Source organism: Thamnophis sirtalis, unplaced genomic scaffold (assembly GCF_051295495.1).
Source record: "Thamnophis sirtalis isolate CommonGarterSnake01/CBP01778 unplaced genomic scaffold, rThaSir2_p1.2 scaffold_11, whole genome shotgun sequence".
NCBI lineage: Eukaryota > Metazoa > Chordata > Lepidosauria > Squamata > Natricidae > Thamnophis > Thamnophis sirtalis.
In genome coordinates, this window is record NW_028261391.1 from 36381478 (window position 1) to 36395554 (window position 14077).

At 34.7% G+C, this 14077-nt stretch overlaps 1 protein-coding gene across 2 annotated transcripts in view; it reads left to right on the forward strand.

The window, feature by feature from the left end:
- Positions 1 to 14077, forward strand: part of LOC106548573 (glypican-5) — a 319942-nt gene that overhangs the window by 172709 nt on the left and 133156 nt on the right. For both annotated transcript variants that reach the window (XM_087725521.1, XM_087725522.1), the window contains one exon: positions 11624 to 11744. In XM_087725521.1, the coding sequence (XP_087581647.1) occupies positions 11624 to 11744 (121 nt within the window). The remainder of the gene's footprint in view (positions 1 to 11623; positions 11745 to 14077) is intronic.

The following is a 14077-nucleotide window of genomic DNA, read 5'->3' on the forward strand; positions in this document are numbered from 1 at the left end:
CCATAGAGCTGCTAATAAGATAATTTACGGCTAGATATACAAACTGTCTAATCTTTCAGAATTTACAATCTCTCATAGCAATAGCACTTAGACTTATATACTGCTTCACAGTGCTTTTACAGCCCTCTCTAAGCAGTTTACAGAATCAGCATATTGCCCCTAATGATCTGGATTCTCATTTTATCGACCTCGGAAGGATGGAAGACTGAGTCAACCTTGAGCCTGGTGAGATTTGAACTGTCAAACTGCAACTAGCAATCAGCCAAAGTAGCCTGCAGTGCTGAACTCTAACCACTGTGCCACCTCGGCTCAGGGACAAATAAGTCAGCATCTTATGGAATATAATACAATAATCAATTCAGATGCAGAAAAGATTCCGGATCAAAATAGAAATGAAAAAATATTAGAGGGTTCCATAGAAAAATTGGACAGAGACTTGGAAGACATGAGGCTATCATATCAAAACAAAACTTTAGCGTTACAAAGGATCCAAATAACTGATGCCATTAGAACCAAACTGAAAAGTTTATCTGGGATACCACTAAACTAAACATCTCTCATGATGATCATCCTGTTTGTCCCCAATATCTAGTTCTGAGAGGTAATTTGCTTTTGTGTTTATAAATTTCATTTATATCCATGATTCTTAACAAAATGGTTTGCATGTTATAAGCTTCTTGTAAGGCTTTTGCAGTAGCAGCAATCATGTCATTATGAATTGTCTCATTTAACTAGTCTTTGTGTGAAAAGATATTTGCATTAGCAGCCTTGAGTCCATCAATCCCATTTGGATGGGACTCTGGATTCTGCTTTATCTAGTAGGCAGGTCACACATGCAGCATAAATCAGATACTTGCTTTCTCAGTCATGACAAATTCACCTCACCATCACTTCTTTTATTCAGGAGATATACTAATGCCAGTCAGTGAATAGGTCAGTTGGTCATCACTGAATTTTAAACAGTTCTGAAGCACAACTTCCCCAGTTTGGCCTTTTATGAATGAGGGAGTAGATACTCATTCATAAATGCTCTCAAATCTTATACTTTCCCATTGTCCCTATTCAGACATTACATTTTTGGGTATGTTATTTGTAAATAGAATCCTTATCTTGTTTTGCTTTTGCTGGAAGTGTCTTCAGCTTTCTTAGGCTGCATTACTAGATCTGTCACTCTTCAGGGTTTAATTCCACTTAGGCAATCAATATCTGAATAGGACTGAGAGTTATATTTTATTTTCATAGCATGCATATATAACTACATGCATTTGGACAAGGGTGCATATGTAGCACAATTGACTATTTCATCTACTGCATTTGCTGAAGCGTACTATTGATAACATACATAAGGAGAATTTTATTTTTTTAGTTGGAAGCCTTGTTTCCTCAAGCCACAACTTGTTGCAGGGCTAATAGCAAGTATGCCCAAGGTCCTGGTGGAAAAGCCAAAAGTGAGAAATCTCTTCCCTCATTTATTACATCCCTCTTTTCCCTTTTGTCTGAGAGCATAAGGGCAAATCACTGTTGCCAAAGTTCTCAGCTTGTTTCATCTAAGGATAGTGCAGATTAGGCAGTGGGTGGCATGTTTTCCATTGCTGCAGAAGAACCAAAAAAAACAACAATTGGAATAAACTATATTCTGGGTGACTTGAGTTTGGGATGATAACAGATAGTTGAGGAAAGAAATTAAAATATTGAGTAAATAAAATCTAACTTCAAATCTGATATAATGAAGATGTATCTCATCCTTCACAAAATAATGATTGCATAAGATAAAAAACAACATAGTCATTGTTCTTGACAAGCACAAAAGAATATCAAGTGTTTATGAAGATGTTGATTTTTCATTTAGCATGCTTAACTCTTTGGCTTGAAGTGTATCTTTTTTCCCCATAGAAAGGAGCATGTTTTTAATGGGCCAGAAATTATGCATTCTATTTTATATTGTTTACAGTGACGTGCGGGGAGGTTTATGGCTGGTGAGGCACTGACACAGGGGTTTCAAAATTTTTTAGACTTGTGGACTTCAACTCCCAGAATTACACAGCCAGGCATGCTCAGTTCCGATTTAAAGCGACAGCATTTTTTCTCCTTTGCGAAATAAGTTTTCTTTCATTCTTTTTCTTCTCCCTCCCCCTTCTCCTCCCTCTCTCCCTCCCTCCCCCTCTCTCAAACAGACACAGAGAGAGAGAGAGAGAAGTTGGGTCCCTCTCTCACTCACTCACTCTCAAACAAACACAAACACAGAAGTTGGATTGGATATATTTTCCAATGGCTTGAAAGTAGCTCCTCTGCCATACCTCCCCCATTCCCCTGCTGCCTTCCGATCCGAGCCTTTGATTGCAGGTGGAGCCACATTGCCTTTTCAAACTTGTAATCAGTGAAGCTGGGCTTATATACTTTTATCCAGCTCTGTGTGTGTGTGTGTGTGTGTGTGTGTGTGTGTGTGTTTGAAAAGGCAACGTGGCTCTGCATGCAATCAAACTTTTTGAATTCCTCCCCCCTCCCCACACAAACACCTTTTCCAGCTGTTTCAGAGAGGATTTCAACTCTGCTCTTGCCTGCCATCATGAAAAGAAAAAAAATGTAAAAGGAAAAAGGCATGAGCTCTAAGGTCAGACTGAGCTAGTTGCTCCCAGAGCCTCTAAAAAGCCTCTAAAAATGCCTTCTACAGGGGGCAGGAGGACGACGTGCCTCATCTACATAAGGAATTTTTTGGCTTTTAACCCTTGTTTAGCTCTGCTCGAGTGATCATAAAGTCAGACTAAATGAGGCACCACGTTCTCCTGCCGTCCCCTGTAGAGGGCATTTTTTTAGAGGCTTTTTTACACAGTTAAACACTAAGCAGAATCATCCACCGTAACTCTGGCAGCAACTAGCTCAGCCTTTTTCCTTTTATATATTTTTTCTTTTCATGATGACAGTGGTGAGGCCCTGCCTCCCCTGCCTCCCCTGACTGCACGTCTCTGATTGTTTAATATAATATGTTCAGAATGTTGCAACCTCCTGAACTTATATCTAAAAGTATTTATGTTTTGTGTGTGTGTGTATGTGTATGTATGTGTGTATATATATATATATATATATATATATATATATATATATATATATATATATATATATATATATATATATATATATATATATATATATATATATATATATATATATATATATATATATATATATATATATATATATATATATATATATATATATATATTTACAGTACGTAGAATTCAGGAAAATTATTTTCAATGTATTTCTGTTAGTAAAAATAAAATAGTTTACTAAAATTCTAACTATATTACTAAGCATTGCCTAAAATCTGCCTTATACTGAATACAGAGCTTTCCATCCAGTCCAACATTGTGTCCAATAACTGACAGTAGCTTTCAAAAATGCTGGAAATGGTATATAGGATCTTTAAAAAAAAATACAGAGTAGATGCTCTGTATTATTTATTATCTTACTGCAAAAGTAGCACTTTTATGGTAAGGGATGTACTCATAAGGGAGAACCAATATCATAAAAATATACTGGTAATTAAGTATGAGCATTTATGTATTTTCAAAAGTACTTTTTTCAGTATTGCAAAATGTTTTCAATATAGTGCTTTTTAAAGAAATGGTATCTGTTCAGTCTAGTTTTGCAATGAATACATAATGCTAAATTTGTGGCATAAGTTACATCTGTGACAGCAAACTCTGAAACCATAACACCGGGAATATGAGTCTTTGCAGAAGGGGAACCTAAACTATGAGGGAGGGCAATGATAATCAGTCATAAATCTTCACCAATATCAGCAAAAAGATTGGAAAATGTTGGCTTGATAAATTGACTTCCTAAATCATTCCTTTTTCAGATTTTTCATAGTACATGCATTCATTTATGTGACCTTCCTTTAAAAAGGAAGTGTGGTGGTAAAAATAAGCCAGTTACAAACCTTTGGGAAAAAATGTGTTCTATAGAATCTGGTTTTTAAATGTTTTCTAAAGTTGTATATCCTAGAGATGAAAAGATGCTATTGACTATCATACATTTACCACAGATGAGTTTTGATAATTTCTGTTTTTTTGTATTCCATAATTTATTAAATCTAGATGCTTTTTTTTTTAAAAAAAGACAAAATTATAGAAAATGTGTTAAAAAGGTTAAAGCTGAAATTGTATAAGGCATCACTCCTCTCAATCTGTGCCTTACAATTGTACTGGTAGGTGTCGTTTTCAAAATCCCTAGGGATGTTAGCTGACTTTTATGGAGCTGTGGTCCATCTCATGAGGATTGCACTGGTAAAATATATAGTATTGCAGCCGGCTTGATTTCTGATTTTAGAGGGCAAAGTTCCTATTATTGTGGAAGTGTTGAAGTCACTGCTGACTTATTCTATTATCTTAACAATTCATATTCCTGAGGTCCAGGGTCATTTTAAAATGACAGAGGGTCATTTTAATCTTGATATTTTTTGTCCATTCCTAGGACATCATAGTTTGCTATTAATTCCAAGACTCAAATTATCTATTTGATTAGTTTACTCAATTTTGAGTATGATTTTTGTCTGTTCAACTAGCAATGATTTTGTACTTTAGAACAGCTGTTGTAGAAATGCGCTATCCAGAAACATTATATAACAGGAAGTAAGAATTTAAAATCATGTCATCCAAGGATGCTCTGCACAATTGCCAGAGAAAAAAGCTGTGTAGTGAATCTTGTCTCCTAAAACAGCTTGAAATACTATTGAGTGAAAATTCAGGTGATTTAACAGTCTTGCATATCTTCCTTTGTTCTTGAGAAAGGTTTTGAGTGATCCCAAGCTATTTTGGGTAAGGGGAACCCAGAGATTTATTTGCAAGGCCAAGCAGAAGAATTTTTGGAGCATCTGTCAGACAAAAATCACCCAAATTCATACCCAGTTATACGCCAGCTTTGGTACAGGTCCATTGGAGTTCCATAGGCTTGACCTATTATCTGAAAACAGTTTGAAACTGTTGTACATGAGGAACTACACAGAGTCCTTATGATTATGAACTTGTCTTCCTTCTCCTTAAATCCATGCCCAGGTGGCTGGCTAAGGCTGCTTGGAAGAGGACATGTGGCTGGGTGCTCCTGGTGGTTAATTAATCCTTGGGAAAGGAGATGGTTTCTTTGTCTTTTCATGGAGGCATTGATTCACCTCCTTATTAAGAAGTCATTCTGGATCCTACCATACTGGACAGTTTTCATCCAGTGTCCACCTTCCTTTTGTGGGAAGTTTGTGTAGAAGGTGACTGTGCAGTGCCTAAGTGGACTTGGATGAAAGAGATTATCTGAACCCTTTTCAGTCAGGATTTGGACTTAGACAAGAGATAGGAACAGTATTAGTTGTACTTATGGGTGGTCTCTGGTGCGAACAAGGTGGAGTAATGCATCCATTCTACTTAATTTCTTGGCAGCTTTGATATTCTTCTGGATAGGTTCTGGAGATTAAGTGGATGGCATAGCATTGGGTTTCAGTGTCTCCATATCTTGGTCTGTACCATCTTTGGTACAGATTAGGTGTACAGATTACTGCCCCAGACATATCTGAATCACAATCTGGATGTCCTTCCAGATTCATGACTCCTGCTGAAGGAAGAGACCAAGGGGGGCTTTGCAAAACTTCATGAGTCTGGAAACTCTAAAACCCAATGCCACTCAGTCTTCCCATGGTTCAGTTGAAGCTTGTTGTTTCCCATCCAGACCTTACAGCTTCCAAGCACCAGGGCATAACTTCCACAGTATTGCTTAATTTGCTTGAGCATCATCAGCATATTAATGACACCATGCCTCATGGCAATGGATGACTTCCCCCAAAGGACAGTGCATCAAATCCTTCAGCAACCCACATAGTAATGACTAAGGAGGAGATCTCTCAGTCCTGATCAACACAATGACTGAGGAAGGAAGAGAACCAGCACAATATTATGTCATCCTAAATTGTGAGGCTGTACTTACCCAGTTACTCATGTCCTAGTCATCTCCTGTATAGACTATTGTAATGCACTTTACATGGGGTGCCTTTGATGTTTGTGTGGAAGCTTCAGCTAGTGCAAAATGCAACAGTACAGGCAGTTATGTATGCCTCTGAGAACACAAACATTACATTTTTGCTTCATGAATTGCACTGATTTCAAATTTGCTTCCACATCCAATTCAAAGTGCTATTTTCCCCCTTCAAATCCCTACATTTACTTGGCAGGCATTCACTAGTTTAATCGTATTTTTACCACACTTCAGTTGCTGATAATTTGAGAGCTAGATACAGAAGTTTTGTTCATTCCTCTGTACAATAGCTCTACAGAGTATTATATTCTTTAATGTCTACGTGGAAAAAAGGGATGAAGATAAATATAATGGAATTGATCTCATCACCTCTATCCAACCACTATTTTCCTGGTGTTTCCTTTCCTTTTGAGCCATATACTGTTTCTTCACATATATTTTTTTTGCAACTCAGTGCATTCATTTTCTATAAATGACCCAATTTCTTCACATTTCCTTCATTTTTATAGATAGTCTACATTTTTAGATACATTTTATGAAACCAGATTATCTATATAAAAATATTTGGAAATGTTCCTGTTTCTCTGCCAAGAAAACCCATCAGTTTTCTGTAATGGGATTTTACTTCAGTTTTACTCTTTTTGAACAGCTTTGAAATGTATACCACCGGTGTCTATCTGTGTAAGAATTTCAAAATGAATCTTTCAGACTCATTTATTTTATTCTAAAGAAATAGAAATATTAGTCTGTTGTAGCAGAAGCACCTTAAAAACTAAAAGCATTTCGGCATGTTTTCATATATCAACACTTCTTCAGTCATATAAAAGAAGCTGTTACAAGTTATATTTCCTTAAAAAAAAAACAAAGCCTCCATAAAAGGGGGAGAGAAAAACTGGAGGCGGGAATTGGCCTTTCTCCTTTTTCTTTACTATGGGACTAGATGTGCACCCTACAACCACTGGAGGCCAAAATAATACAATTACAATTGGCAGACTCTAACAAGTTGTCAATCAGATATACAGACTTTCTAACACATCATTTAAACTCTTCATAAAAGACAATTGGAAGCATTTAGAATTGGGTTTCCAATTTTATTTGTTCCAGGAAATCAATCATCTAAATGATTATTTATAAGCATAAATTATACACACAATACACATGCACACAAATACATTCTCACTGTCTCACTTGCTCTTTCTTTCTCATTCTCTCCCATTCTCTCAGTATATGTGTGTACTATGTATATTCTGAAATGAGTAAGACTTTTCTATTACTTTCCCAAAAGTATTTTTGTTTAAACTTTGCTTGATAGTTTACTTGTTTGTTGTAAAAGTAGCCAGACTAGTACACAGTTATATATATATATATATATATATATATATATATATATATATATATATATATATATATATATATATATATATATATATATATATATATATATATATCTTCATTGCTTTGCTTACATTTACTATTTTCCCATGAGTACTTTAAAGCTATTATCTTAAAGACCTTAATTATACATATCTCAGGGTAACAGTCTTCAGATTACTGATTCCAGAGCAGTCTCTGCAGACAATAGCTGAACCTCCATGAAAAAAAGCTTGAAGGGATTTAAATATGGGAGTCTGCGTATGTTGAGAAAAAGACGGACAGCCTTTTTTGTAGGCTTTGAAAGAGCCCCCAGCATGAAGGAAACAATGCCGGTTTGCTGACCTTGTCTCAAATAGCATTCTTCTGGTTCATGATGAAATAGCACTTACACCTTTTAGAGTTTTATAAAATATCCACTAAAAGCTTTTGTAGTATTAGAATATTTTATTGATGGTGCATTCATATGTTTATTAAGACTTTGAAACTTGTTTTATTTTAAGATTTTTTTTGTTTGCCTTTTTTACTTTGCACCGTTTATAGGCCTTGGAAATAGCTTGCTCAGGGAAGTGAGATAAATAATATAAGGTATATATAGCTTCTCTTTAGATAAACCAATACCCAGAAAAGGTAGAGATCTTTGTAAGGAGAAAATGAAGTTTCCTTATATGAAATATTGTTGAAATGGGAAATGGGTAACTAGACAAAGGGTGGAAACTTATAGGAGGAGCTAATTGTAAAGTATATATAAGCTGCACTGAATGGAAGGGTTTTGTAGACACACACCTAACAGCTTGTTTTATTGCTTTTGGTTGAAAAATAAAGAACTTAATTCATGCAATTGCCTGGGGCTTTGTTTGTTTGTTTGTTTGTTGTTTGTTTTATTCCAGCTAACAAACAAACTTGGTAAGGAATAAATATTCCAACATATCTATGCTTTCCCTGTAATCGACGTATTAGGGACTGATTTTTGAAAAAAATAATAATAGTAAAACTTAGAAAAACTAAGAAAAATAATTGTGCCTCTAGTCTTGATGCTTATTTGTTGAAGGTAAGAGCAGGGTATTCTTACATGATGATTAATAAGAGAGTACTAAATCTATAACAAATAATATTTTTAACAATAAACAGAATTAAAGATAGTTGACAATTTATTAATAATAAATTATTATAATACATGGGTCGGGGGTAATTGATATGATAAGTAATTATATGTGGGTAAAATGTTATAATTTGATAACTAGTTTTTATGAATAACTAGATTACTAAACAGAGTCAAGGTTATAATAATAACTTCTAAAAAATTATGTTTAGCAAACAGCTCCTTTATTTAGCAATGGTAGTATAGTCCCTTCAAAATATAAGTGTCTGTAGATATATTTTCCTGATGATTCTCTAATATTGCTTTCTTTTGGCTCCTAATTTTTAGTTTTGTTTTAGTTTTTCCTATGGTAGACAAATTCATTTGCAAATTCTTTTATATAACTTTTTCTAAGCTGTACTTGGTCTTTGAGTGGGACAATACTCCAAAAAGCTGGAGATGGGACTGAGAAAAAAACTAAATCTGATCTGTCTGCATTAAACTTTGCTTTATACCAGACAGAGTAAAAATGTTAGAAATGACCTTGTTAAAACAAAGTACATACAACATTCTGGTCTCCTTGAAATTAGTTCAGCCAGGCAAAAATAATTATATGGACACATTCAATATGGTCTGCCTAAATAATATGCAAACATTGATGCAGTTCTAGTCAAAGTTGCATAATTAATTAGAATTTGTATTACCAAATATTAAAAATCTCTCATGGGTTCATTGATTTGGAAAATTAGTGAATCCTCTTAAATGATTCACTAACTATTAAGGACATTATTTTTTATTTGTTTCCAGTTTTTAAAAAAAGGTCTCTGATTGAGTCTTGTTATGATGTTCTGATCATTATTCTATGCTATTACATGGGGAACACAAAAATGGACAAAATGAAAAAGGGTATTTTGCCTCATATCACTTTTAGAAAAGAGCTGAATCTGAATTTTTTTCAAGCAGAAGTTATGTACAGTATATATTGAATATATAGTTAAGGGTAGAGAAATTTATTTCCACTCTGCTACACTTTCACATGTTAAAGTGTAAGCCTACATGGTCCTTTGTGTCTCAATCCATGGTATGAGCCCTTTGGAGATTTCTACCTTGACTCCAATCTCTGGGTGGGAAATTCAAGAAACCTGCAGATTCTGTATCAAAGTTCACAATTTCACCCTAACCAATTCATTATTTTCAAATTGTGTGTTATGCAAAACTAAAGGCACATAAGACTTGTCTTAGATCAACATTATAAAAAGATAGCAATACTGGCATGCGAAATAACAAGGATTAGAACAACACTTTGACCAATCCTATCAAATGAAGGTAAATTGTAGACAGTAAAATTGATTTATAGCATGAAACTGGGACACATTTGCCAGGATTGAAATTAACTGATGGTTTCAATAATATTAAAATTAATATCTCGGTAGAAATATATTTTCAGGTAAGGTAGCCCTGAGACCAATGTGACTAGATGTGACTAGACCAAGACTTCTTTTTCAGTGAAATTTCAACTTTTTAAAAAACAAATACTGTAACTTTTAGTTTCCATTTCTTTATTGTTTGAAATTATTTGTGCTCGTCATTTTCACTGTTGCAGAAAACATAGTAAGTCATACCATTTTTTTCATCAATGTCTGATCAGTTCCTGCTTCATTTTAAATGAAACTGCAAACGGTACTGTTCTCTTACAGGCAAGTTTTTCAATCCTAACTTAGGCAAGTTTCCCTCCATAAGAGCTTTGTTCATAATGCTTTGGAATATTTTTCTTCCATATGTTAAATTTTTGAAATGTCTACAATATATCACTTATTTTATTTTAACTTTAGAGTGGGGAGATGGTATATCTTAGTAATAAAGCAGATGGATTTTAAGCAACGTTTCCAGGTAAGGCTGAGAAAATATATTATGCAAAACTCTAGAGAGCTATTGCCAGTAATTGCTGCCTATGCTGTAGATGGAAAAATGGACGGATTCAGGCTGAGGTAGATTATTTTCCTATAATCTGCCTGATCTATCAGGTTAGATAGAATGGGTACAATCCATATCCTTTCCTTTAAATGCTGCCATCCAATGAGATTTGGAAGATGCCCAGGGTGGGATTCTACCGGTTTGGACTGGTTCGAGCGAGCCTGTAGCTTCAAAGATCAGCTGGGAGTAAACCGATTCGCTTCCATGAGCAAGTAGCCCCTCCCGCCTACTCTTGCGCTATACCTACCTTTAGGTGGGTCGTATGGCATAGTGGATTGCCGCACCTCAGTAGTGTTCCTTCCCAAGCATTGATCCCGATGGTAAGCATTCTCTAAATTGTGCACATATGCGTAGCATGCATCCTGGTGAAGGACGCGTACTCAGCGAATCGGCTCTTAAACCATTAGGATCCCACCCCTGAAGTATGCCTTCATGTAAAGTCCATATAGATATGCCCAACCACTGAAAGAAAATTGAAATTAGAGAGGGCTAGACAAAGCTTCCTGGGACAATGCAGGTAGAAATAATGTATGCAAACTTTGTGCCTTCTTCATGGAATTTTTCTTCGCGGTCTTAACATCTAAACAGTTAGTTGATTTCCTTTGTGTTATTAAATCATTAATAAACATATCAGTAAATAAATCATAGATGAATGAAAGTTTACCATAAAATAATTTTGAAGATCTGAAAAGTTATTATATAAGAACAATGCAGCAATTTGGAACATTTATTTCTTTTCTACCATTTTCTCTGGAAGATAAAACTTATGAATAACCAAGGGATATGTAAAAACAATTGCAAATCAACCTCAGGTATTAATTGTTTTAGTTTCAACAAAGTGAGTTCAACCAACTGGATTAAATTATATTCTTTTGATTTATTTAAAATTCTTTAAATGTTAATAACAAAACAACAATTTTATGAGTGTTTATATCTAAGAAAGATATTACCATCCTACAGATTCAGGTACTGGTGAAATTTAGATGCAAGGATTAAACATAATTTATTCAATGGCAGAAGGGCACTTAATCTTTCTCCCTTAGAGTGTTAAAGAAGCTCCTATTTCACTGAAACAAAAATCCATCAAAAGACATTATTCATAGGTGTCTGAGAATTCTGTTTTCCCGTACTTAAATATATTTTATTAATATCAGTCTTTCCTTTCTTTTTCTGTTACAGTTATACAAGCAGAGTGGTTACAAATGGATTGAAAGCCCAAATGAATAATCCAGAGCTGGTAGTCAGAGGGTTGGATCCACAGATAAGTCATTTAATTGACAAGTTGAAACATTTTAATCAGGTAAGTATTTATGTTTGGAGAACTGAAAAAGCTTTTGTAAAAGCTTTTCTTGTGTGTCTTTTCTATTCACCATTCTTGCCCACCTCCTCATCCTTTTCATGCACATGCACACTGGAGGGAAAACATCTCACTCCATACTTTACAGGGAGATGAGCATTCTAGAAACATGAAAAACATCTTCATTGAGGACCATGTGTTATACTTGTAAAGGCTGGTCCCATAACCCTTCTTCACAATTTTGAAGAATGTGCATTCATCAGTGTTGTTAAGGTAATACCAAAGATTTTTCCCTCCATATCATTTGAAATGACCTCTTTTAGTGCAGAATAACCAGAACGTAGCTATATTTTGTATTATGTCTAATAGGAAATCTTGACCTGAACTGAATTGAATTGAACTGAACTGATCTAAAACACACATTGTGAGATAATTAAGGTTATCCACATTGACTTTTCAGCAATTTTTAAAAGAAATACATTTAATTTAGAGTTTATCTACTGACCTGGCAAGATGACACAAAGTCGCAGTAAACTCCTATGATAGTCCAAGAAGTTGAATGTGTACAAAATTCCAATAGTTCTGTACTCATATAGAGAATTCTATAGAGTTAGACTCTGTTTACGATGGCACAGTGCAGTAAGATTTCAAAATATCCTCCACTAACCATATGGGGTACTATTAAAATAGCTTTTAAAGTTTTCCTGAAAGTATATTTTTCTGAACAAAAGATGATCTGCCAGTAGGCATGTCAGAATCATCATGAACTTGTGCTGTCAAATTATTCACTTGAGCTCCGAGAGCTGTGTGCAGCCATCTGCTGAGAACTTTGATCTGTCCCTTGATACTGAATATATTAAAGTTTGTATTATTATGACATTGCACTAATGTGTATGCACTGCCAGTCCAAATTAGCTAGAACAACCTACCATATTTAACTGAAATTGTTTTTCATTAATGTAAGCATATTTTCTTGTCTAACTCGAGAAAGTGTTGCTATGGGTTGGTAATGACAGGGTAGCATCTCTCCCCAGTTGTTCTCCCTTAGAAGGTAGGCAATTTTTGACAGTTGCTACTAATGGTAATGTTGATTGTGCTGATTCATGTCAAAAAAGAGATAAACACTGTGTCTCTTATAGCTCATTGCTTTTGCTTTTTATTCTGGGACTTGAGGTTAGAAGTCTTTTATGTTGACAAAAGCCTATCTCCAATCTGATGCCACCTTGCAAATGTTGTTTATATTTTTTAATCAAAAGCAATGTGTGGTATGGCAAGATGCCCTACCATACAAAGGGACAAAGTCACCCTCACCATCAGTGGGGATGATATATATCCCCTTAGGTGATAGATGATGAGAAATGAGATTTTGAAGAAATACCTAGGAGCCACACACTCTTCCTTTGCACTACATAAATTAGAATGTTACTTTCTACAACAATGGAAAGAATATCCCACAAACGTTGTTAAAGAAGATTTCTTCTTCAATTTCATCCATGGAACCGAAGAGGATATTCTCTTATTCTACAGCTCAGACAAAATGTCTTGACTAGCCTTGCAGGAAGAAAACATTAAGTATTCCATTAGGCTTAGCCTGCTGGGTGCCATCTGTAGCTTTTCAGATCCTGGCCTTCAGCACTAGAACATAACCTGCACTTGAAAAGTAGTAATTCCATGAATGGTATAACATTACATTCTGTCTTCAATTACTCCTCCATCAAGTAAAGGTTTATTCTGTGACTTTCTTTTGACCTTTAAGAGAAAACATTTGTTAAGTGATGTTTCCCCCCTAACAAATACAGCTCTGTAAAATGTGCTTGATTGCATGAATTAAAGAAAATACTGATTATTGCCTTAAGAAGCTTTATTGTTAAGCATTACTAATTACTCCTCTCATGAGTTTAGTGAGCTTTTATCATAGATAAAATAATCAAATAAGATTCTACTTTTTAAAATATGTAGTAGTTTATGTATATTTTTTTATCTTAGAGTTGGATTAATTAATGAACAAAAGCTCACACTCAAAAGATAAGTAAAGCTGCAATTCTATATGCATGTTTGTTAAATTTAATTGGACCCATTAATGAATAGATATCTTCAGGAATTCTAGTGTAAATCATAATATTACAGTATTATCCTATAATGGATAACACCTCAGTATTATCCTGAATACCTCATGCCCCTATATATATATATAACAGTTGATGAAAAACTATCTTGAATATTCTTCCTTTTCTTCTTTTTTAAATTTTGAGTATGGCAGCAATTAACAAACTAGACACTTTCTACTTTAGCGGAAAATTCTTGTCATCTACTTACTAGTAAGTCATATTCATTTT